This window comes from Hyla sarda, chromosome 9 (assembly GCF_029499605.1).
Source record: "Hyla sarda isolate aHylSar1 chromosome 9, aHylSar1.hap1, whole genome shotgun sequence".
NCBI classification, from domain to species: domain Eukaryota; kingdom Metazoa; phylum Chordata; class Amphibia; order Anura; family Hylidae; genus Hyla; species Hyla sarda.
The window spans coordinates 24,764,947-24,791,258 of record NC_079197.1 but is presented as its reverse complement, the minus strand read 5'-3'; the positions used below and the strand labels follow the sequence as shown (position 1 = coordinate 24,791,258).

At 42.7% G+C, this 26,312-nt stretch overlaps 1 protein-coding gene across 17 annotated transcripts in view; it reads right to left on the bottom strand.

Moving 5' to 3' along the window:
* Window positions 1-26,312, bottom strand: part of NACC2 (NACC family member 2) — a 184,021-nt gene that overhangs the window by 7,738 nt on the left and 149,971 nt on the right. For 14 of the 17 annotated variants that reach the window (XM_056541018.1, XM_056541020.1, XM_056541022.1 and 11 more), the window contains 3 exons: window positions 8,346-8,519; window positions 2,141-2,282; window positions 24-121 (listed from right to left, as the gene is read on the bottom strand). In XM_056541018.1, coding sequence (XP_056396993.1) covers window positions 24-121; window positions 2,141-2,282; window positions 8,346-8,519 — 414 coding nt within the window. The remainder of the gene's footprint in view (window positions 1-23; window positions 122-2,140; window positions 2,283-8,345; window positions 8,520-26,312) is intronic. The other 3 variants (XM_056541026.1, XM_056541027.1, XM_056541028.1) reach the window with 3 other exon arrangements.

Sequence of the window (26,312 nt, the reverse complement as noted above, 5' to 3'; positions counted from 1 at the left end):
CTGCCATTACAATTTGTTCTTACATTTAACTGCATTGAGAACCCTGCTGTCCAGAGGTTTTCGGCTCGGGTCACTGGTCGAGGAGCGTATTCCTGTCCCGCAGCTGTTAGCGAGGGTGTTCCTAAAGGAGCAAAAATCAGAACATCACAAAACTGGAATAGAACATAGATGATATTATCTATTATGAGGCCTTGTCCAGAAGGGAACAAAGAGGTGTATGCTGCAGAGAGACCTTACATGGTCACTATTATGTATGATATTTGAACATCACCAAGAGGTTTTTTTTTTTTAATGGAAAGCAACAAAGCAAAACAGGTCTTACCATTTGGAAACAGTCAACAAGCAGGTAGATAGATGGATCCTGATAAGAGTTTATAAATCTAAACTATTATCTACCAACACATGACCGTCTGTAGAACAATCTGCTTACAACCCAATGAAGGCACTATGCAGATTAGATTCATTTCGGGTATTGGTCACACTATTATAGTGCTGTTTGTGTGGTATACATTGGCATAACGTGCCATATTGGAGCCAGGTTCATTCACTGTTATGGACCATAGGTAGTCTGCTAGTGACTACACTTGTATACTTGTTTACTTTTGAGGAACCCAAAAACACAGGAAGTTGACAAAGTAAAAGAATATGGGGGAAGATTTATCAAAACCGGTCCAGAGGAAAAGCTACTGAGTTGCCCATAGCAACCAATCAGATCGCTTCTTTCATTTTTAACAAGGCCTCTGCAAACTGAAAGAAGCGATCTTATTGGTTGCTATGGGCAACTTTTCCTCTAGACAGGTTTTCATAAATCTCCCCCCATGTCCAGGAATGGATTGAACGGATAGATGATAAATGTGTGATCGCTGGGGGTATGACCACTGGAATCCCAAGAGATCTCGAGAACTGTGTTTCAAGACTGCCCCTTGGAGAGGCAGTGCCGCTGCTCTATAGACAAAGGCCATTCAGGGCCATAATTCTCGAGATCACCGAGAGGTTAGGTATGAATAGGTGATCCATCTCTCCAATTCATCTTCACCCCCACACAGTGAAATGGTATGGTCCACGTCTTGCATCAATTACTAGAAGAGTCCAACTCAGATTACTAGTGATGTTACCTGCAGAGGTTTTCATACACAACTATCTCATCCTACTGGACACAGTGTGATGCAGCCGGAGATGCCGAAGGTTCCAGCTAAGCCAGATAATATTAAAGGGGTAGTCCAGTGGTGAAAAAGGTATCCCCTATCCTAAGGATAGGGGATAAGTTTGAGATTGCGGGGGGTCCAATCGCTGGGGCCGCCGGCAATCTCTCTGTTTGGGGGCCAGGCTATCCGGCCAGATAGCGGGTATCGACCACCGCACGAAGCGGTGGCAGACACGCCCCCTTAATACATCGCTATGGCAGAGCCGGAGATTGCTGAAAGGCAGCGCTTCGGCTCTGCCATAGAGTTGTATTGAGGGGGCGTGTCGGCCGCCACTTCGTGCGGTGTTCGACACGCCAGCTTCGCGCAGGCTTTCAGGGCCCCGTACAGGAGATCGCGGGGGGCCCCAGCGGTAGGACACGCCGCGATCTGCAACTTATCTCCTATTCTTAGGATAGGGGATAAGTTGCTCACCACTTGTTCACCACTGGACTACTCCTTTAAAGAACGGATATGAGCGCTGCAGCTGAGAGTCATGTTGTGGGCAGATAGAATAAGACACTTATCCTCAGCGGCAAGATATGTAGAATAAAACCACATCTGACTGATTGTTGCCCTTCTATAAACTATGGAAAGGAACTCTAGACAAGATCAGCTTCATCAACCAAACATGGACATCTGCATGCTCTTGGTGGTTTGTGTGTACATGATTACAAAAACATATCCCTTTTCTTCTGGAAACAGTGCCACACCTTACCACTGGACAGGTCTGGTATTGCAGCTAGGCTCTATTGAAATAAATGAGTTTGAGTTGCAGTACCACACATGACCAGTATACCAGCGGTGGCACTGTTTTTGGAAGACGAAGGTGTAGGTCTTATTATACAAACGGTAATATATATATATATATATATATATATATATATATTACCATGTACAAACAATATATATTGAAATTGGAGAAAAGTGTTGGATAAATCCAATTTTGGCAAACCTACCGGTCGAAAAACGTGGCGAGGAGTCGTCTTAATAGGACCTTATGTTTCACTCCTGCGCATAGGTGGCAGTTCATGAGTTGTCCCCGGGTGATGTAAACTCCAGACCCTATAGAAACATATGAGTTGTTAAACATTATTTCCCCTGAAAATAAAAAAAAGAAAAACCATGAGTTGTCCTCTTGTGTGAAATATCTCTTCATATTCTCATCAACTATTTTTGGAGTTCAGTACCTAGAAGGGTTCTCAGAAACAATTGCCTTCCCCCTTATACCTCTGTGTAAGTCTAGAATAGTTAGGAGAGTGTTTCCCTACCAGGGTGCCTCCAGCTGTGGCAAAACTACAACTCCAAGCATGCCTGGACAGCCTTTGGCTGTCCAGGCATGCTGGGAGTTGTAGTTTTGACACAGCTGGAGGCACCCGGGTTGGGAAAAACTGAGTTAGAACAAAGTGGCTGTCCAACTACACGATGTCAACCAAAGAAGTTGAGTGCACATGCTCAGCATCGTATCCAGACATCCTGGAAGTTGTAGTTTTACAACAGCTGGAGGCACCCTGGTTGAAAAAGTTAGAACTAGGGATCGACCGATTATTGGTTTGACCGATATTATCGGCCGATAATCGCGATTTTGGACATTATCGGTATCGGCAATTACCTTGCCGATATGCCGATAATGCCCCGTCCCCTGCCCAGAGACGACAATCGCCGGCGCTGCCCCATTGCCTCCCCATCCTCTGCCCACATACCGCCGCCGCTGCCCCATAGCTTCCCCCCCCCATCCTCTGCCCACATACCGTCGCCGCCCCATTGCCTCCCGCCATCCCCGGTGTTATAATTACCTGTTCCCGGGGTCCGCGATCCTTCTGGCCCCTGCGCTGTCACAGCGCAGGATGCCGACGGAGCCAGAAGTATCGCGAACCCCCCAGGAACAGGTAATTATAACACCAGGGATGGGGGGAGGCGATGGGGCGGCGGTGGTATGTGGGCAGAGGATGGGGCGGGCGGCGGTATGTGGGCAGAGGATGGGGGGGCGGCGGTGGCATGTGGGCAGAGGATGGTGGGGAGGCGATGAGGCAACTGTGGTGGTTAGACTCAGGACAGGCAGGGGGAGAGAACCGGGCGGCGGCGGTCTCTGGCACCGCAAAAGCCGCTGCAGTTCATTGATTTAAAGCGCCCGCTTTAAATCATTGATCTGCAACGCCTTCCGCCCCGCCTGGGGGGGTGTTTGAAATAGCCGATAATTTATACCGGAATATTGGTATAAGTTATCGGCTATCGGCCTGAAAGGTGACACATTATCGGCGTCGGCTCTAAAAAAACGATATTGGTCGATCCCTAGTTAGAACAAAATGGTTGTCCAACTACATGATGTTGATTACAGAAGTTAAGTGCACGTGCTCAGCGTCATATCCAGAAGTTGACTTTGAGAAACATAGTGCTGCCAGCATTGCTGCAAAGCTTAAAGGGTGAAGGGAGGGTCAGCCTGTCATTGCCCAGACTATCTTCATCAATAAGCAATGAAGTGATGGAATATTTTTTTTTTTTTTTTAAAGGGTCTGTCTTCTTTTTTCCCTTTTTTTTAAAACAGAAATAGTGCCTCACCTGTCCATAGGTTATGTCTATTATTGCAGCTTATCCCCATATACCAGACTCAACCAAGTTTCAATACCAAATACAGCAGCTAACCCTAGACAACCCCCCTTTAGCGGCCCGATTGTTGTCCTAGACATGAAGGCATCTCCCGCACCGCCAAGGGTTAACCCCATGGTCATGTGAAACTAAGGATGAAAATGATCATTTCTCACTCCATTAAGGAGATGGAACAAAAAAAAAACAGAGATGCTTCACAACTATGAAGAGGCCGACGTTAAACCTTTTTACAAATCACAGTCACAGATAAATCGATGGAATCAGAAACACAGTGATGGGCTATGGAGAAAAGCTTTCTGCCTACCGCCAGCCCCCCCCCCACCCCACCCAAGTCCTCCTCTTCTTTACCTTGAATGAACTCCCACACACAGACCGGCAGCTCAGAGATCTGCGGGTATTGATTCTAATTATATACTGCTGACTGCAGAGGAGCGGAACTCCATCCCCTCTAGTCAAGTCAATATGCACACTGTGAGATAGGGAGGGTGTCTGCATTATAACACAGGCAGCTTCACCCTACTCTATAGGCGGGCACAACAGCCGTCTGAATGGCATTCCTAAGCACTGGCGAAGGTGGCTCGGCTAAAAAGGAGACATTTTTTATTGCTCTATTATAGGTGGAACTGAAGGGCTTTGCAGAGGCAGGCGTCACGTAATACAATATAGAATAAATCTGTTCGGTAAGCGAAAAAGCACTGAACGTACAAAGCGATGCCAGGGTCTGTGCTATCAATTGTGCGGAACGCTTGGTCAGCGGTGGTCTTACCTCTGTACAATAATATAAGGTGCTGCGTACTAAATATATATATACATATATACACACACATACACACATTGCTGCAGCACTCTAGTGGTGACCTGCTTTGTTTATAGATCTGAATTTGGGCTCCTGGGCTATTCCTGCTGCATGCACCACCTGCATGTCCACCGGAGGTGCTGCTCACCCTATTGGGGATCATATATATATATATATATATATATATATATATATATATACATACACACACACACACACACACACATAGTATGTGGGAAAAGATTCCATAAAACAAGTATATTATTCATTTAAACCATTGCTCCATGCGGTCAGCAGGTGGTCCCCAAGCTAACGTAAATACTAAGATGTCTGTCAATCAGTAAGTAGGACCACCTCTTAAATGATTCCTGTATCATAGAAATGAAGCTTGATATGTATTGTTTTAGTGTTGCTATAAGTGTAGGAACCTTAACCAGACTATAAGCCATATTGTAGGCATCAAAGACTTGAGTCTTATGCCATTCGCTCTTAGCCCAACTTTTTGGATATACCGTCCCTAACCAAGAGGGGCTTTACAGATATGAAAAAGTAATAATGGGGACATTTCTTGCTTCACCGGTACATGATTTCAGTAGCAGTAGGGGTAGAGGTCATAGTGGTAGTAGTAGAGGTGATAGTACTAGCAGAGTTAGTAGCAAAAATTTTACGGGAAGAACAAATAGTGGTAAAGAGATGTAGTAGAGATAGTAATGAAAGTAGCGGAGGTAGCAGTAGAAGTAATACACCTAGTAATGGTATTAGTAGAAGAAGTAGTAGAGGTAGTAATTGTAGTAGAAGAGGTAGTTATGGAAGTAGTAGAAGTATTAGTGGTAGTAATGGGAGTAGTTAAGGTAGTAGAAGTAGCAGTAGTAGAGATGGCAGAAGTAGTAATGGTAGTAGTAGAGGAAAAGTAGAGATATAAATGGTAGTAGCAGAGGAAGTACTGGAAATAATAAAAGCATTAATGATAGTAGTGAAGTAGTAGAGATATTAATTTTAGTAGTTGTAAAGGTAGTAGTGGAAGTAGTAATGGTCGTAGTAGAGGTAGTACTGGAAGTAATAAAGGCATTCATGGCAGTAATGGTAATAGTATAGGAGGTAGTAATGGAAGTAGTAGCGATAGTAATGGTAGTAGTTGAAGTAGTAATGGTAGTAGTAGAGGTAGTACTGGAAGCATTAGAGGCATTAATGGTAATAGTATAGGTAGTAATGGAAGTAGTAGAGATAGTATTGGTAGTAGTAGTTGAAGTAGTAATGGTAGTTGTAGTTGAAGTAGTAATTGTAGTAGTAGAGGTAGTACTGGAAGTATTAAAGGCATTAATGGTAGTAGTGGAAGTAGAAAAGGTAGTAATGGTAGTAGTAGAGGTAGTTGTAATGGTAGTAGTTGTAGAGGTAGTACTGGAACTAGTTATAGTAGTAGAAGTAGTGAAAGTAGTAATGGTAGTGGTAATGATAGTAGTAGAGGTAGTACTGGAAGTAATAAAGACATTCATGGTAGTAGTGGAATTAGTATAGGTAGTAATGGATGTAGTAGAGGTAGTAGAAGTTGCAGTACTATGAGCTCACAAGGACTGGCATGGACTCACATAATGAATTTTCTACTAGTTTTAATAGCACTTATCAGGCACCTCAGTGGTTAATGAGACAGGTTTGGAAAGCAAAAAATATGTTGGCTTCTCTGTGGAAGGAGGGGGGATAAAAAGCCCCTAACACCTGCCAATGGTGATATTAATGCAGGGGAGAGGAAATAAAACAGGCGCTACATGTATTATGAGCTGGAGATATTAATCTGCCTTCCGCAGATTGAAAAATGCAAATTGTCCTCATCCACAGGTGTGCGGAGACACGATTTACAGTTGTGCCTCACTGTGAAAATAACCCATGTCACATTTAATAGCAGCACATAAAATGTAAACTGCAACAAAATGAATATTCTAGCAGCATTACGAGTGTTGGTATTCTGTATGCTAACAACCATTTACAGTGCCCGAGCTATTGTGCTCTGCAAGGAAATTGATTTTGTTGGAAATGTACACAGCACTTTGGATGTCAGGCTTGTTTAGTGGATGTGACAGTTTAGGAGAGGCCACTTATAAAGGATAAACCTGGAGTCTGGATGCGGAGCATCCCCAGGTAACGTCTGTGTTTGGAGGCATCTGCCAGGACCACCCATAGTCTCGGTTAAAAAATACATCCTATTTAATTGCTGCTGGCTACCCTTATTGCCTGCAGATACTAGGTACAAGCTGTACCCGGAGTAGATAGCTTCTGGCAGAAACACAAAAGACTTCAAATCCAATGTATATTCATGTTAGATTGCTGAATTTAGGAGGGCCTGATAGGTGGCCTCGAATGTCTGCTCTAGGTACTGCTTCCTTTGCCCAACTCCCCCTACCCTGCACATCCACCATAGCCAAATGTGCCCTCCTTGAAAATTAAGGAATGGGTTAGAAATGGGTAGGTGAAACACCTTTTGGCTAGCAATATAAACCAGCCCTAAAACAGATTGATTTGGTCTTGAAAAGCTATGATTCCATTATTTATCCAGGAAGGACTACACACTTTATACAATTAACATATTGCCCAACATTAAATTTGTTAGTTCCCTTTTTTACATCAAATTTGGGTGGTCATATACATGCAATTCTTTTTAGGGGTGGGTCAATGAATGATCCCATTAAACTCAGTTTTATGGTTGTTTTGTGCTATGTTGTGAATGACTATAGTAGGCCACAGGTGGTAACTTACAGTTAGGTTCTCATGGCTATCTTATCTAATATTAAAACTAAATGACTGATTAGTGCTGGGCGGTATACCGGTTCATACCGAATACCGAATTTTTTTTCCTGCACGATATGAATTTTTCCCATAATGCAATACCGGTTGGGCCCCTCCCCCCCCCCTTGAATGAAAGAATTTTTAGCCGCAGCGCGCTGTCCCCACATCGGGGAACCAATCATATGTGACCCGCAAGCGCTGTTTCTCTCCCTCCCCCCCCCCCCCCCCAAATAGTTATCAGCCATTGCGCTGTACTGTACTAACCTTGTGCCCGGGCTTCAAAAATAAACAAAATAAACTATAACTCACCTCCCTACGTTCCCCCGTTGCTCCGGTATCGGCCTCACGGTCTCTCCGCTGCTCTTGCTGCTTCCTGGGGATGGGAACGTCGCAGAGCCGTCAGCCTATCACCGACCGCAGCATTGTCCTCCCTCGGCCGGTGATAGGCTGAGCGCACTGTCATGTAAGGAGTCGGCCGACTTCTTACATGACAAAGCACTCAGCCTATCGCCGGCCGAGGCGGGACAACGCTGCGGTCGGTGATAGGCTGACTACTCTGTGACGTTCCCATCCCCAGGAAGCAGCATGAGGCTTGCATCTCTGGACCGTGAGGCCGATACCGGAGAAACAGGGGAACGTAAGGTGAGTTATAGTTTAATTTGTTTATTTTCGCAGCCCGGGCACAGGATAGTACAGTACAGCGCAGCAGCTGATAATTATTTGGGGGGGAGAAGCAGCGCTCACGGGTCACATATGATTGGTTCCCCGATGTGGGGTATAGCGCAGCGCTGATAAACCGGGGGGGGGGGGGGGGGAGAGGAGAGAAGCAGCACCCACGGGTCACATAATGGGAGGGGGGGGGGAAATACCGTTAAATACCGTGGATAAGGGGATAAGATGCATACATTCGGAACACCTCTTTAAGAGAATTAATTGTATCTGTTCACTGCAGAGTACTCTAGTATTGAGCAGAGGAGCGTTACCTGCAACTAGTTCCAACTTTTCTCCAGGGTCTCCTTCCGAGTAGAGCTTAGGGTGGCAGCGGTATCCGATCTGACTTATCAGGCTGGCGGGAAGTGCCACCAAGTCTCGGCGGATGAGGACACAGGAGCGATTTTCCATGGAGTTTTGTATCTGGTCTACTTTCTCCTGTCCTACTGATTGGAAAACAAGAAACATGTCAAAGTCATGTTCTGCAACTTTGAGCTTTCAGCGTGTACATGTGGTATTTATGTATAAATATTTATTGTATAATATTTTTTACAATCATATTTTTTCAGCAAAGACATATTGTAGCCAGCGGTAGACTGACTATTTAGGCATTAGAACAGTGGTTCACAGCCCATAGCCTCAGAGCCAACAGTTACAGTGGTCTTTAAAGACCAACAATAGGAGGAGATACTACCACTAGGTCCTCAACTTATTGCAAAGTGGGTAATCGGCATCACCTTTTAAGTCTGTAAGCCTGACAATGTGTGCGCCATTCTCCTTTTTTCATGAATGGATTAACCCAACTCAAGTCTCTACTAACTGTTCTATCCTGAAATTGTCTCTAAACAAGAAGAAGGCCAGACTTACAGAAAATGGCTCACTATATCAGTGCATATTAATAATCCAAACTGGGTTGCCCATGTTGAATTTCCAACAGTGGCAAGGCACAGTCTCATCCCATAATGCTTGGGGCCCTCTTAGTCCACCTCTTCCTTAAGAAATTTACAAAGAGAGTGGCAATTTATATGAAAGTAATGTTGACCAAAACATGACTATATGATAGGGCACACAACAAAGGAAAAAAGGTTTAACAACCATTTCCTCGCTGACCAATATACCAATGGATGAGTCGCCATCTCCTTTTAGTTATCCTTGGTCTCCATTTCTACTCATCACACTAAGACATTTATAGTCCTGTCCATACTAGTCACACATGAGTGGATAGGTCATTGCCTCCCACAAGATCAGCACACATCTTCTGCTGTTAGGATCATTCCCATAAAAAGGTACAACCAGAAAATGATCATCTATGATATAGCAATCCGGATCTTCAATACTGGGCAAGATGAGAGACTGTTTTGTAAGCCGATCTGGCAATATATGAGAGTAGATAAAGCTGAATGACCACACATAGTATTCATATGTGGTCAACTATATATATATATATATATATATATATATATATATATATATATATATATATATATTATATATATAACAGCAATCCTAGGTACCCATTGGACCTTTACCCGCAAAGACCAAAATTGCTCCATTGGGTTGTATGATGTGACTGCAGTCACGAGTTGGTATTTTGTGGAAAGAACCCAAGTCTTCCTTCCATGGGCCCCATAGCAACAACATAACTTCTCTCCATGGCAAATACCCAGAGATCTTCCAGGCTAACAACCAAGACATTTGAAGGTCATAGCTAAGGAGTTGGTCAATACTTTAATCAAGCCTCAGAATTCTAGGCCTAAAAAGTACCAGAAAGACTTGAAATGAGAAAAATGTATTAGATATTCAGTGACCACAGACATTGGAGATCACAGGAATGTTATATATGTGCAATAAGGCAAACTATAGTGCACTACTTGGTGTAAACAGCCCCTGGGGTCACTGTGCTGAGAACATGCTGAGCGCATCATTCATCTCAATAAAGACCATGAAAGGAACACACCAACAGGCAGGCAGCGCACACGACGAGCGGAATACTAACACCGCCACTAACAATGACACTTTCTTCAAACCTTACATAATAGACACAATTCATGCATCCCCCAGGCATTCCAATTGTTTATTTAGCATAGTCTATAGATTGTAAGTTCTTTAGCCTTGATAATGTGTCTCCCAATCTGTATATACTGTACATTTACAATCCTGGGAGGTTCTAGACTAGGAAAAGTTTTGGACCGAGAAAGATTGTGTAAAGCAGCTTCTTCCCTACTAGCATTCTAAAACTACAGTTTTACAGTAATCTGACCACTAGGTGGCACTCAATGCACTTAAATATTAGCACTATTTTCTTTAAAGGGGTACTCCACTTTTTTTTAAAATCAACTGGTGACAGAAGTGATTTACAAATCTGTTTAATTTTCTATTAAAAAAAACTCGTAATCCTTCCAGTACTTATCAGCTTCTGTAAACTACAGAGGAAGTTCTTTTCTTTTTGAATTTCCTTTCTGCCTGACCACAGTGCTCTCTGCTGACACCTCTGGCCATTTTAGGAACTGGTCAGAGTAGGAGCAAATCCCCATAGAAAACCTCTCCTGCTCTGGACAGTTCCTAAAATGGACAGAGGTGTCAGCAGAGAGCACTGTGGTCAGGCAAAAAGGAATTCAAAAAGAAAAGACCGTCCTGTGGATCATAACAGCAGCTGATAAGTGCTGGAAGGAGTAAGCTTTTTTAATAGAAGTAATTTACAAATTTATTTAGGGGAGTACCCCTTTAAAACAAAGGAGGTATTCTCATACATTGGGGCTGCTGCATACAGTCACCAATGACCAGATTGTTTCACCATTAATACCTGGCAAAATTGTGTAGCAATTGGCCACTGCATGTGGGTATTGCTTGGTCTGTATGGGGCAGCCACAATGTGTGAGTGCACTCTAAAGCCAGGTTCATAGAGGGCAGTAATTTCACAAATATGTGGCTTAAAATTATAACGAATTCTCAATATACACACGATACGCAAACCAGCCTCCTGGGTGACACCTAATATCATGCATAAGATTTTTGCATTTGCCCTATTGAGTAAAGTAATTGGTAGAACTCCAGAGATTTTACATGATTAGAATAACATAGCCGCTACCTTCCAAAAACAGCTCCTCATCAGACCAATTTGTATGTAGGATTAAACCTCATCCCAATTCAAATCAATGATGTTGGGCTGCAACACCAAACCGGCCAAAGGATAAGTATGGCCCTTATCCTTAGGCCGGTTTGGTGGTTGCAGCCCAACTTCATATATATTTTTAAAATGCTGGCAGGTTGGATGGATTGACCCTTGTCCATATCCGTTTCCTACGACCCATAGACATTTTTAATCACTGACATACCCTAGGGGTTTGGGTCTGGTATTTTCTTACTCTTCAGACCCTTCTGTGACACTTTGGCCAATTCCCTACCCCATGCAGTTCTTTTAGAAGAAAAGAGTCCTAGACAGGTTCTTACCATCCAATAACTAAGGTGTTAGGACCAACCAGGGCTGTGTCCCTTCTCTCCAAAGGTCCCATAGCAATCGTAGTATTGAATGGTATTCCACAAACTTTTCTTCAAAATGGCTGCTCTTTTTGTATTTAGGAGACATGTCCACTTTAACACCAAGAGGCTGCTCTCGAAGTCAGGTATTTATGGGTTAGGCATCAGTGCCAATGTTTACACATATTATACACACATAAACCATCTCAAAGTAAGCACAAGTGATGGTAACGGTTGATCAGGACGTGGCATAAGAGAGTCTATAAAATGCATTGTTTTACAAAGTGCCAGGGTCTACATTAACAAACCTCCATTCTATCTGAGAGGGATGTCACGCATGAGACAGTACAAAGGAAATCTATTTCTGGTAGGAGGTGGTGTCCTCAACAAATCATAGCTCTTCTCATAGTAAATGGCTCTCCTCCAAGACCAAACAGTTCTTTGTCTTCTTACGGGACACTCTTGTGTTTTCCATTTACACCAAGACACCCACAATCTGTGTCGGCCACCGACAGGGCACTGGGATATGAATAATGGTGTAACCAACTGAAGGTCAGGGGTGGCAAAAAAACAAAAAAAGAGATGTAAAAATAATATTTTAAAATCCATTGATCTCCCAATACAGGACGGTAGCAAAACAGAGCAGAGCTGTCAATCACACAGAAGTCCCACCCATAAATAGCTGCTTAAAGTGTACCTGTTGCTTTGAAAAACTTTTCACATGTTCTAAAGACAAGACAAAAGTTTGAATTGATCAGAGTCTGAGTGTTCAAACCCCAATCGATCACTAGAATGGGTGGGGAGAGAAGTGAGACAATCCCATAGACTTACATTGTAAGTTTGTCTTGTTAACATGCTTTTCTCTCGGCTCATTCTAGAGATCAGTCGGGGTCTAAACACTCAGACCCCGACCAATCAAAACTTTATAAAACTTAGACAAGTTTTATAAAGTTTTGATTGTGTAAACACTCAGACCCCGACCAATGTGTCAATTTTTTTTTTTTTAAGCGACAGTGGCCATTTAACACTGTAAATAATGGGGTGGGGGTCGGTGGGGGCTAAAACAGACATATTTTGTTAATTTAAAGGGGTACTCCGGTGGAAAACTTTTTATTTTAAATGAACTGGTGCCAGAAAGTTAAACAGATTTGTAAATTACTTCTATTTAAAAATCTCAATCCTTTCAGTACTTATTAGCAGCTGTATGCTACAGAGGAAATTGCTTTGTTTTTTGGCTTGTCCACAGTGCTCTCTGCTGACACCTCTGTCCATGTCAGGAATTGTCCAGAGCAGGATAAGTTTGCTATGAGGATTTACTCTTGCTCTGCACAGTTCCTGATACGGGCATCAGGTGTCAGCAGAGAGCACTGTGGACAAGACAAAAAAGAAATTCAAAAATAAATGAATTTCCCCTGTAGCACATAGATGCTTATAAGTACAGGAAGGGTAAAGATTTTTTAACAGAAGTCATTTACAAATCTTCATCCACAACGAGAAAAGAAGTGCAGGGCACTCACCATTTGATGCTTTTGTGTTCTTTATTCAGTAGATCTTGTTACATCAGTGCGGTTAGACGCTAAACAGGGGTGTATTTCGGCCCCTGTTTAGCATCTAACCGCACTGATGTAACAAGATCTACTGAATAAAGAACACTAAAGCATCAAATGGTGAGTGCCCTGCACTTCTTTTCTCGTTGTGGATGAAGTTGTATATATGCTGGTGACTATATTGCAGTGAGCACAACCAGTGAAACCTTATTAGGATCTGCTATAAGGTAAGCGTCTGAAGAGCATAGGTGCTTGAGCCGGGCAGTGCCGGGTGCGCTTTTTTGATTGAATCATTTACAAATCCGTTTAACTTTCTGGCACCAGTTTATTTTTTAAAAAATAAAAAAAATTCCACCAGAGCACCCCTTTAACAATATACTATTGGTATTGATCCAATATGGTATGGAGTAATGTATGGAGAGGTATAGTCTCTGATATCTTCACAACAATTTATAAGGAAAGTTAATACAAAACAATCTATATATCAATTCTTGTGTATATATATATATATACACACACATATATATATATATATATATATGTCTCAGGATGATTTCCAAATGGCTGGAAATATTTCGATGAAACTTGCTACACGTTACTTATAAGTCAACTAAAAATATAGCAGAGTTCCCAACGCACCCCCCATTTGCAAAGGTGTTTTTTTTTTTTGTTTGAAGTCCCATGCAAGTCTATGGGACTCCCGATACATATCCTGATCCAGTTACTCTCCGGCTGCAGAGATTGTCCAGGACTTTTAAAGATCCTGTTGACTGTCCTGCGGGCAGGTGCAGAGAATAGTTAGTGCAGGGGATTGAATATGAGGAAGAGATATGAGGATGGGACATGAAGGACGGAACATGGGGTCCTGGAGTTAAGGGGGTTATCCAGGAAAAAACGTATATATATATATATCAACTGGCTCCAGAAAGTTAAACAGATTTGTAAACTACTTCTATTAAAAATCTTAATCCTTCCAGTATTAATTAGCGGCTGTATACTACAGAAGAAATGCTTTTTTTTTTGGATTTCTCTTCTGTCATGACAACAGTGCTCTCTGCTGACCTCTGCTGTTCATTTTAGGATCTGTCCAGAGCAGAAGAAAATCCCCATAGCAAACATATGCTGCTCTGGACAGTTCCTAAATTGGACGGCAGAGGTCAGCAGAGAGCACTGTGGTCGTGACAGAAGAGAAATCCAAAAAGAAAAGCATTTCCTCTGTAGTATACACCCTCTAAAAAGTACTGGAAGGATTAAGATTTTTTTTATAGAAGTAATTTACAAATCTGTTTAACTTTCTGGCACCAGTTGATTTAAAAAAAGAAAAAATGTTTTCCACCAGAGTACCCCTTTAAAGAGGAAGATGATATGTCTACAATTTATATATGCTTATCCAATGTACTCTAGGGACAGGTGCTTTTTTGGAAATGCAAACTAGGAAATAGCCCATGGTTGCGGTGGATGAGAACCACAAGAGACCGCTATTCAGCAGTGTATAGTGCGGTGTTTCCAAAGCAGGATGCCTCCAGCTGTTGCAAAACTACAACTCCCAGAATGCCCGGAGGCTGATATGAAAGTTATTTTGAATGGGGGTGCAGACCAGGGCTAGACGGGATGGGGGGGGGGGGGGGTTGTTGGTTTCTGTATGGGGCCATATATATTGATTATGTTGTGGGGTTTTTGGTGGATTGATTGCTCTTCCCTCTTAAAGGGGTTATCCAGGCAAAAACTTTTTTTTATATATATCAACTGGCTCCAGAAAGTTAAACAGATTTGTAAATTACTTCTATTAAAAAAATCTTAATCCTTTCAGTACGTATGAGCTTCTGAAGTTAAGGTTGTTCTTTTCTGTCTAAGTAATCTCTGATGACACCTGTCTCGGGAAACGCCCAGTTTAGAAGAGGGTTGCTATGGGGATTTGCTTCTAAACTGGGCGTTTCCCGAGACAGGTGTCATCAGAGAGGATTTAGACAGAAAAGAATAACCTTAACTTCAGAAGCTCATAAGTACTGAAAGGATTAAGATTTTTTTAATAGAAGTAATTTACAAATCTGTTTAACTTTCTGGAGCCAGTTGATATATATAAAAAAGTTTTTGCCTGGAATACCCCTTTAAATAACCACCCATCCCCCCATAAGTCTATTAAAAAAATATATATACTTCCCCCGAGATCTGTATTTTCCATCACACAGAAGAAGCTGTCTGGACGGCACATGACTGGTTGAAAGGAGTTAATCTCTGCGGCATATAAAGGATTACAGAACAGGTTACATGATGTTCTCCTAAATGGCAGCTCCTCCCTGGATTTTTCTTTCCTATAAATTCCAAGGGAGCCGAACTCCTTATTACTGTCTTGTAACTGGCCTTATCTGTCCTTTTTTAGACCTCGCTCCTTGTCACAACTTTCATGGTTTATAAATACTCGTATTTCAGCAGCACTCCAGATCTTGTGGAAAAGTCAAACCATCTGCCAGGCTGCATGTGCAATTAAACATCATCTCTGGAGTTTACCCGTTGTCAGCCAGAGAGGACCACAAAGCGTGATGGGGTTATGTTAGGATACGCCGGCGGTTTAAATTAACTCTTCCCTTCCCGTATACCTTTACCTTCTACCCGGATGTTTGTATATAGCTACTGTATATAAATCGTAACATTTTACTGAAATGGCCAGGCCCACATGGGTTAACTCATTTGATCGCAAACCTACGTAACGTTATTGTAAATTTTAGTTTATAAACAACATATGTGATAGCCTGGGGGAGTAGGGTATGGGGAGTGTAGCTGTGCGGTGACTAAAGGGTGCTTGTTAACCCTTGCTATTCGTGACACCAGGGTGAGGGCTTCTCAGTAATGCTTGTCCTACCGCCACCCTTCCCAAGAGCGATAGGGAGGTAGATAATAATGGAATGTCCACAACCGGAGACTTTGCTGAAACAGTTGTAACTTTTACTGAAGATTTTATGCAAGCTTCATAACCAGAACAGTTGCTATACATGTAAGCTTTCTTTGGAGATTGACAAAGGTTGGGACTTTACCAATTTAGAGTCTTTAGGATAATATGTGCTGTTCCACTGGATTTAGGCGATTTAGTTGCGGTCCGGTAGTCACGCTAGCTTTAGCGGGGGTAGTTTTGAACTCACGGTTTTAGTTCCGCTGAGGCCGGCAGGTTTTCAGGCCTAGCGTGTCTTTGCAAGTTGCGCAGATCCGTCCTGCTAGTCCGGCATCCACGAGAGCAGCAACCCAAGAGAGCGATAATTGGCTACAGCTCCCTTATATGGGCAGGGGCTGGACTAGTGCTAATTGGTCCAATACTTGTGTCAATCACCATTACAAAGGATTATGGGTAACATGTGACCCAAGGACCTCCAAAGGTCCTCCAACATACCATAGAGGATATTAACATGGTCACATGACCGAAGGTCCTGCGACACTAAACAAGGTAAGTACTATACATTATATTAAATATACATTATTACTAAATATGTACATGTATTAACATTATAGAATTAGACTAGAGAAGAGGCGACTAGGCGCTGTCCCTCCTAGGGGACCCTACCTGAGCATAGTTACTCTGACTTTGGAGACCACCACACTAGGTACGGTATGTAATACGGTACCGGGACACCACACATATATGCCTAAAAATGAACAAAACATCATGTATACACCATTAAGTGGGTACTCCGTCCCTAGACATCTCATCCCCTATCCTTGGGATAGGGGATAAGATGTCTAGAGGCAAAGTACCCCTTTAACGCCATTTCTTTGCCCCCTTTGGATCTAGCGCAAAAACATCCATCTTGGACATGTGGTCCAATCGACACTGCCATGAACGAAGCCAGTGATAGGCTAAGAGTCAACAGAACGTTGTGTCGCCAATCAATGACATCCGGCGGGCATTCTGTTGTTTTTAGGCATATCCAGCTTATAGAACATTATAGTGCAAACTCAAAAAACTTCATTCAGCAATTCAGATGAACAATAATTCTATTTTTAACACCACCTCACAATTAAAACCTTAATAAAGAGTAAATATACTGAACTGATTTTAAGTTATTTTGTGTCCTTTTCTACATTTGTACATATAGAAACACACCCTAACCACCTCCTGCCAACAATTTGTACATGCCCTCATGATCTCTCACTTGGACTACTACAACTCTGTTGCCTTTTGTGGTGGCCCAGTATGGGATGGTGTTTCCCCTGTACTTCTCCTGCTCTGTCAGGCAGAGTCTCTCCATGTCCCCCGGGCCCCCTTTATGTATTATCCCCTGTGTATATAAGTTGTGATGATAATAATGTACTGTTTTTTTAATTGTTATACCATGTGATTGTTTACCCAGGAGGCACTAGTGACCAGGTGACCTCCGAAGTGACCTATGGGCTCCTTGCACAGCACCCCTATATAACCAGGGGAGGGGCTGCAATCTCTCTCTTAGTTCCTGAGGTCCAGTGCAGTCAAGTCGTCTCAGTGTGTGTGTCCGGAGCATTGGAGGCCTCAAGCCTAAAGTCTGTAGCCACCGGTCGATTGCAAGTAAGCCAAAGTCCTCTAATTGTCAGTCATCAAGTCAGTCAAGTCAAGTCTACTGTTTAGTCACCGTGGCCTGCACCAAAGGCTGTCTAAGGCTGCTTTCACACTATAAAAATACCTCCATTATAAACGCCCATTATAAAAAAAAAACTGGAAATCGGCCGTTAAACAATCCCATTATAGTCTATGGAATTTTTCTAATAGCCGTTTGAACCCATTATTAATAACGGCCATTATCTTGTGACGGGCGAATGAACGGAAGAAATAGTCCATGCACTATATCTCCCGTTACTATCGTCCGTCACAAAATAACGGCGTTTAATGGACGGTTTTCAAGATTTTAATGACGGACGTTCATTACGGAGGTATTTGTATAGTGTGAAAGCAGCCTAACTACTGCGAGGTCCCCCTGTGTCACTGGTCACCTCCTTGGGATAATGGCTGTACTGCATAGACTGTGTCATCTATCTACCTTCAGTAAAGCTACCATTTGGCGTCGGTGTCTTCATTGCCCCCATGTCTAGCCCAGGACGAGCGGTATTACCTTTGGGTGGTTAAGGACAAACCACGCCCCGGCATCACGACAAGAAGGGGTTAATAACATCTGCCCCTTGGGTTATAACATCTACCCTGCACCACACACCCCGACGCCACACTTCCATTAACCATTCTTGTTCCCCTCTAATCCATCTTCCACCTCTCCCCTCGCTCCACCTCTGCTTCTACCCTATACCAATCCCTTCATTGGTTACCAGTTGCCCAATGAATTCAGTTTAAAGGGGTACTCCGCTGCCCCAGCGTTTGGAACATTTTGTTCGGAACGCCTGGACCAGGCTATGGAGGTCGTGACGAATGCTGGGTGCCGCACAGAGATCGTGGGGGTCCCAGCTGCGGGACCCCTGCGATCAGACATCTTATCCCCTATCCTTTGGATAGGGGATTAGATGTCTATGGGCGGAGTACCCCTTTAAATTGTTCACCGCAACAAACAAGCCCATCCCCACCTGTTTACAGACAACCCAACCTACTCTGTTCCTCCCCTTGTAGATTGTAAGCCCTCGAGGACAGGACCCTCTCCCCTCTATATCAGTCTGCCATTTACTGTGTGTCATGTTCACTGTACTTGTGTTTGTATTAAGTAATTTATCCCTTATCAAATGTAAATTGCCCTGGAACCAACGGAACTAATAAATAATAATAATAATAATGAACATATTATTAAGCAGTCAGCAGACTGTTTTTCTATTAGACAGCTTCAGAAATCTGACCCATGGTTACCAAGTATGTCTTGGTTATCTTTGGGACAGACAGATTTGCCCCATTGTCAGACATGTAGCCTAGAATGTACATGGTAAAGGAGGACATACCAATAGCTGCCAGCTCCAGGGTAACCTCCTGTTCACATCACATTTTTCCCCTATGTTCAATGTATACATTGTCATCCTGTCAAGAACTGATGCTGAAGTATACCATGGTGTACTGGCAGCGGCCCTATTCACTTTAAAGAGGTACTCCGCTGAAATATTTTTTTTTTTTTTAAATCAACTAGTTAAAAAAAATCTGAATCCTTCCAGTACTTATCAGCTGCTGTATACTACAGAGAAAGTTCTTTTCTTTGTGAATTTATTTTCTGTCTGACCACAGTGCTCTCTGCTGACACCTCTGTCCATTTTAGGAACTGTCCAGAGTAGGAGCAAATCCCCATAGCAAACCTCTCCTGCTCTGGACAGTTCCTGACATGGACAGAGGTGTCAGCAGAGAGCACTGTGGTCAGACAGAAAGGAAATTCAAAAAGAAAAGAATTTCCTCTGTAGTATACAGCAGCTGATAAGTACTGGAAGGATTAAGATTTTTTAAATAGAAGTAATCTGTAAAAATCTGTTTACCTTTCTGGCACCAGTTGATTTAAAAAAATGCTTTCCAGTGGAGTACCCCTTTAACGGCCCAAACGTAGTCAACTAGTGCCTCCATTCAAGCCATTTCCTACACATATACATTTACTTTGAGGGACTCAAAAGCTTGGCCTGCTGTGCTTCAGAGCTGCTCAAGTATACATGTACAGGCAGGAGATTTTCAGGATATGTTCAGGCCATTAATGTTGTGGCATGTGTCCGAATCCCTCCTTGACAGGATGCCAGTGTATACCTCAGCATAAGAATATATTCACTTGTACAACCCCCCCCCCCCCCAAAAAAAAAGGCTCAATTAGCCTGTTTCCAGTTCCTATTGACTTCAATGAGGAATACTCAAAACAGCATGAAAATCAGTAGAGATGAGCGAACTTACATTAAATTCGATTCGTCACAAACTTCTCAGCTCGGCGGTTGCTGACTTTTCCTGCATAAATTAGTTCAGCTTTCCGGTGGGCTGGAAAAGGTGGATACAGTCCTAGGAAAGAGTCTCCTAGGACTGTATCCACCTTTTTCAGCCCACCAGAGCACCTGAAAGCTGAACTAATTTATGCAGGAAAAGACATCAACTGCCGAGCCGAGAAGTTCGTGACGAATCGAATTTACTGTAAGTTCGCTCATCTCTAAAAATCAGCGCTGAAAAATGTAGTGAAATGTTACTTTTCCAGAGCTGTTCCAATGGAAGCTTGCACTGAAGTCAACCGGAGCTTGAAAAAACCAAAATGCCTAAAAAAAGGATTCAAAAAGGCCTGTACTGCCTGTAAAAACCATGGTGATGGAGGCCGATTTTTCAGGCCGTTTATACAGGTAGCGTTCACAGAATGAAAATACAGCAAGGAATTGTAGAATAAACGATATTCCGACATGGAGCAGAAAATATCAGGATTTGCCTCTTGTATCCTAATAAGTGTGTCCCAATGACAGACGGGACGTGTCTGTCAGATTCCACCAAAACATGTTCAATTTTCCAATGGAATCCAATTCCTTCTCGTACGTTCCGTTGCGGAACGTCTGACATGTGAACAGAGAAGCAGAATCCCATCGGAGGCTACTTCAAGTGAGAAAATGATGTGCAAAATTTCTGTATATGATCCTAAGGGAAAATGTGATGTGCTCAGCCCCTAAACTGCTGCCAGAAACCTCTGGTGGTAACTTATCTTCCCTGAGAATCAATCGATCGGGTGTTGAAATTCCACATGCCCCATTCATCTTCTGACAAGGAATTGGGAGACCCTCATAAACATAAGATAGTGGTCTGGTCCTGCTTAAAGGGGTACCAGGTGATTTAAAGAAATTTTTTTAAAAGTTTTCCACCGGAGTACCCCTTTAAAGCAGTGGGTTTGGCTAACTTTTCATGAATGTTAAAGAGTACCTGTCATCAAGTAAAAGTTTTTATATAGTCTTCCTCATTGCAATATATGTTCATTAAATATCAGTATTTACAGCAGTTATTACCTTTGTAAAAAGTGTCCACTAGGGGTCTCTCTAGCATTGTGTTCTGCAGGCGCTGTATAGGCTTAGGACCAATGCCGGACGGGCACTGGTCCTTTTTCCGGAAGTGCAGCTCTGCTCTCGCTCCCTGCCTGTCAATCATGCAGACGGGGCTCTGTGAACAGGGTCATAACCACCTCCCCCTGCCTTGTGTCCCCCCGCCCCACACATAAACATTCAGATTGTCAAAAGCACTTCCACCGCCCCCCTGCATCATGTCCCCCCGCCCCTCACATTAGCTCTGCCCCCATTCATTTTATAGTTTTGCTATTGCTTTCTTTTTTTTCTCGAAATAAAAAAGATATAAATTATTTGGTCTTTGTAAACCTCCATGTTGAGTGATTACTCCTGCAGGGCACGGCAGCTCTGTCCTCCGATCTTCCCCTCTCTGTTATGGCACATGCAATGCAAAACAGAGAGGAGGAGACTCAGGAGCTGCCGTCCCTGCCGTGGGCTGAGGCTGTATGTGCGCTCCCAAGAGGAATCGCTGCATACAGGAAGAAGGGCAGAAGCTGGTCCCAGTCAGGCATCAGAAGTCTTAGTGGTAGCAAAATTTGTACTTAGTAGATATTGGAAGCAAGCAAAAGTCCCAAATTTGAAGGAGGAACTGAATATAGTACAACACGGTTATAAATTAGAAGAAATAATAGTGAATGGGAAAAATAAAAGTACATCCTTCCACCAAATATGGGCACAGTGGAGAGAGTTTAAGGGGGAAATAGGGAGTTTCTAATAAGTTACTGGAATGCAATAAGAAGTACCGTAATAAGTTTTAGAATTATAAATATGAGACATGACAAGAAAAAAGGGGAAGGGAGATATAGGAGACGGAGGCACTAGATGTGAGATAGATACAATTGTAATGGCTGGAGGTATGTTATGTATAATGTATTGAAGTGTGTGATGGTGTAATTGTTTATACTGAAATCAACAATAAAAACTAAGGAAACCAGAACTTGTGAACTATAAAAAGGGATTTATATTGAATTTTGGGAAAAAATAAATAAAAACAGGGAAGTGAGTGTCAGGGAGAGGGGGGGGGGGGTGATTAGGGACAGTATAGTTGATGGCAGGTACTCTTTAAGGGTATGTTCACACTACGGATTATGAACGGAATCTCCGCTCGCAGAATTCCACGAGCGGAGATTCTATTCCATTCTGGCAATAGGATCGCACGGCACTGCGCCGTCACCATTGATGGCTATGCAGTGTTCGTGGACTTCCGAGCAAAGAATGAACATGTTCTTTCTTTGCGCGGAACAATTTCAGCGGCGGAATTGTCTGCCGCTGAAATTCCGCAGTGTGAACGGGTCTCACGGAAACCCATTCACACTGATGTTTATGTTCACAGCACATAATTCTGTTCGCGGAATTTCGCTCACGGAATACTGCGGGAATTACGTAGTGTGAACATACCCTAAAGGGGGCTTTTTAGCATGTAACTATACTCTGAGCTCCCCTATTGCTCTGTGGTCAAATAACTCAAAATCAGTACAATGGGTACAAAATATATAGGAAATAACAAAATGTATTGGAAATGTTATAAACAATAGACAACTGCACAACAGCAGTGCTACTGCCAATAATACAATACATGCAACACCACCCCACAATCACCTTTCACAGCCTTGTATGCCCGCAATCTCTGCGCCCCCTAAAGTAACTTCAAGGGGCACATGACAATAATAACGAATACATTTAAAGGGGTATTCCAGTGGAAAATCTGCAGTATGTTCCACAGGAAGTTATTTTCTTTTTGAATTTATTTTCTGTTTGACCACAGTGCTCTCTGCCGACACCTCTGTCCATGTCAGGAACTGTCCAGAGCAGGAGAAAATCCCCATTGCAAACCTCTCCTGCTCTGGAGAGTTCCTGACATGGACAGAGGTGTCAGCCGAGAGCACTGTGGTCAGACAGAAAGGAAATTCAAAAAGAAAAGAACTTCCTCTGTAGTATACAGCAGCTGATAAGTACTGGAAGGATTAAGATTTTTAAATAGAAGTAATTTACAAATTTGTAGAACTTTCTGGCACCAGTTGATTTAAAAAAAAAAAAATGTTTCCACCGGGAGTACCCCTTTAACATCTTTATATTCAGGTTAAATTCCTTAAGCCACAGTATGGTTATAGATACAGCACAGACTAATTTGTCTCCTGATTCGAAATAATGTAGTAGCTCCTGTTTGTTTCCCTGCAAACTCTTCTCTGCTACACCCATAACCTCTGCCTAAAGCTATTTTGTTATAATTAGGTTAGGAACAAAGCTGTAGCAAGTACACAGAAAGCAATAGCGGATGTCACTGGTCTCGGACCGTAATGAGAGGACTTTGCCGCCTGTCTAGACACACAGAGCCATTGCTGGTGTTGAATACAGTTGTGGAAAAGCCAGGCCAACCCCAGTGTAAACAGAAGCGGAGGCAGGAGGGAGGCTTAGTGTATTGCATAAAAGCTGCTACTGCGACGTGTCACAGCAAACACAGATGTATTAACCCCTTAAGGACCACGAGCGTACGTGTACGCCCTGGTACCTAAGGACCAAGGGCGTACCTGAACGCCCGTGGGAATTCCGGTCCCCACCGCTTGCCGGGCATGGAATGGACTGGGATGCCTGCTAAAATGGTTCAGCAGGCACCCCGTGCAAACCCTTGGGGGGGTCCTGAGATTCCGGATCAATCGGGTCCCCGGTGACCCGGAAAAAAAGGGAGATAAGTGCCGACTGACACTGCACCTATCAACCTATAGCAGCAGGTGTGAGGTGGCACTGGTGCCACCTCACAATCGTCCGGATTCCTGAGAGCGGGTGCCAGGAGTATGTACCTGGAGTGGGGGCCCCCGATCCCTGGCAGCGGGATCGGGGCCTCCGGAGCAGAAACAGCGGCGGCAGTGGCAGGCAGGATCCGGCAGAGTAGCAGCAGGAGGTAAGGCTGGCCTCCTGCTGTTACTTAGAAACAACTCCCAGCATGCACAAAAGGGCATGCTGGGAGTTGTTGTTATGCAACAGCAGAAGGCACTACTACAACTCCCAGCATGCCCTTGTTGTAGTTATGCAAGAGCTGGAGTCACATTTTTTCTATGAAAAAGTGTGCCTCCAGCAATTGCATAACTACAACCCCCAGCATGCACAAACTACCAAAGGGCATGCTGGGAGTTGCAGTATTGTGCCTCCAGCTGTTGCATGACTACAAGTCCCTGCATGCCCTTTAGCTACACCCTTCACGGAACGTAACAAGGGGTATAGTGAGCCTCATCACCGGACAGGTGTTTGAAGAATTTCGTTAAAGTTGGACGTGAAAATGGAGAAAAAAAAAATTTTCACTAAAATGCTGGTGCTATCCCAAATTTTTATTTTCACAAGAGGTAATAGTAAAAAAGCCCCTAATAATTTGTAACACCATTTCTTCTGAGTATATAAATACTCCATGTGTGGACATAAAGTGCTCTGCGGGCGAACTACAATGTTCAGAAAGAAGGAGCGCCATTGGGCTTTTGGCGAGAGAATGTGTCTGGAATTGAAGGCCATGTGCGTTTACAAAGCCCACATGGTGTCAGAACAATGGACCCCCCACATGTGACCCAATTTTGGAAACTACACCCCTCACGGAATGTAATAAGGGGTGCAGTGAGCATTTACACCCCACAGGTGTCCATGAAAATGAAAAATGTTAGATTTTGAATTTTCTCCTTCACTTTGCTACTATTCCTGTGAAACACCTAAAGGGTTAACAAACTTTCTGAATGTCATTTTGTATATTTTGAGGGTGCAGTTTTTATAATGGGTTAATTTATGGAGTATTTCTAATATGAAGGCCCTTCAAATCCACTTCAAAGCTAAACTGGTCCATGAAAAATTCCGATTTGGAAAATTTTGTGAAAAATTGGAAATTGCTGCTGAACTTTGAAGCCCTCTGATGTTTCAAAAGTAAAAACATGTCAACTTTATGATGCAAACATAAAGTAGACATATTGTATATGTGAGTCAATATATAATTTATTTGGTTATGTCTATTTTTCTTACAAGCAGAGTTTCAAAGTTAGAAAAATGCAAAATTTTCACATTTTTCATGAAATTTTGGAATTTTTCACCAAGAAATTTTCCACTATGTTAAAGTAGAATATGTAAGGAAAAAACTATCTTGGAATCAAATTCATAAGTAAAAGCAACCCAGAATTATTAATGCTTAAATTGAGAGTGGTCAGATGTGCAAAAAATGCTCTGGTCCTTAAGGTGAAAATGGGCTTGGTCCTTAAGGGGTTAACAGGGAAATCAGCACAATCCCTAACTGTGTGATGTACAAACAACAGATCTAGCTTAGTACTAGGAACAGCAAACACAACTCAGCTACTCCGAGGACGGGAGATTCATTTACAATAAACTGTTGTCTGCTTCATTCCAAACCACACGTATTTAGGGACCGGCCCAAACGCTCATGGTTAGGTGACCATAGACACCAGGAGAAAGTTTGTTTCATGGCAATAAGTCGTCAGCCTTTGCTGGTGACCTGTGTCATAGAGTTCTCCCAAAAAACACGGTTTAAAAAAAAAAAAGCAGGGTCGGTGTTCTATAAAGAGGGGCCCAAGCAGCAAGCAAATTACCCATCTTCCTGCTTGCTATTTTTAAGAGGGGAATTTTATCCCTCATAATACTGCTATCTTCAACCAAGGGAATGACCCATCATACAGCCCACATAATAGTGCCATAAGGGGTTATTCAAGGAACATTTTTTTATCTGCCCATTTGGTAAGGCTAAAATATATATATATATATATACTTATCTATGCTCCCCAGATTATCCCTTATAAGAGTTCAGATAATATTGAAACGTATTTCCCACATATTACTGCTGTGCAGAATCCACATAATACTACAAACAGAATCGACAGAATGCTGTCATATGGAATTGACATAATAGTACCATATAGGATCTACATAATGCTGTTATAGAGAACCCTTCATATAATACTACAATATAGAATCCACATAATGCTGTCATATAGAATTCACATAACACTGTCATAGATAATCCTCCACATAATACTGCATATAGAATCCCCATAATGATGTCATAGAGAATCCTCCACATAATACTGCATATAGAATCCCCATAATGATGTCATAGAGAATCCTCCACATAATACTGCCATAAAGAATTCACATAATGGTGTCAGAGAATCCACATAAAACTATCATATAGAATACACATAATAGTGTCATATAGAATCCACATAATGCTTCTATATAGAACCCACATAATGCTGTCATATGGAATTGATATAATACTATCATATA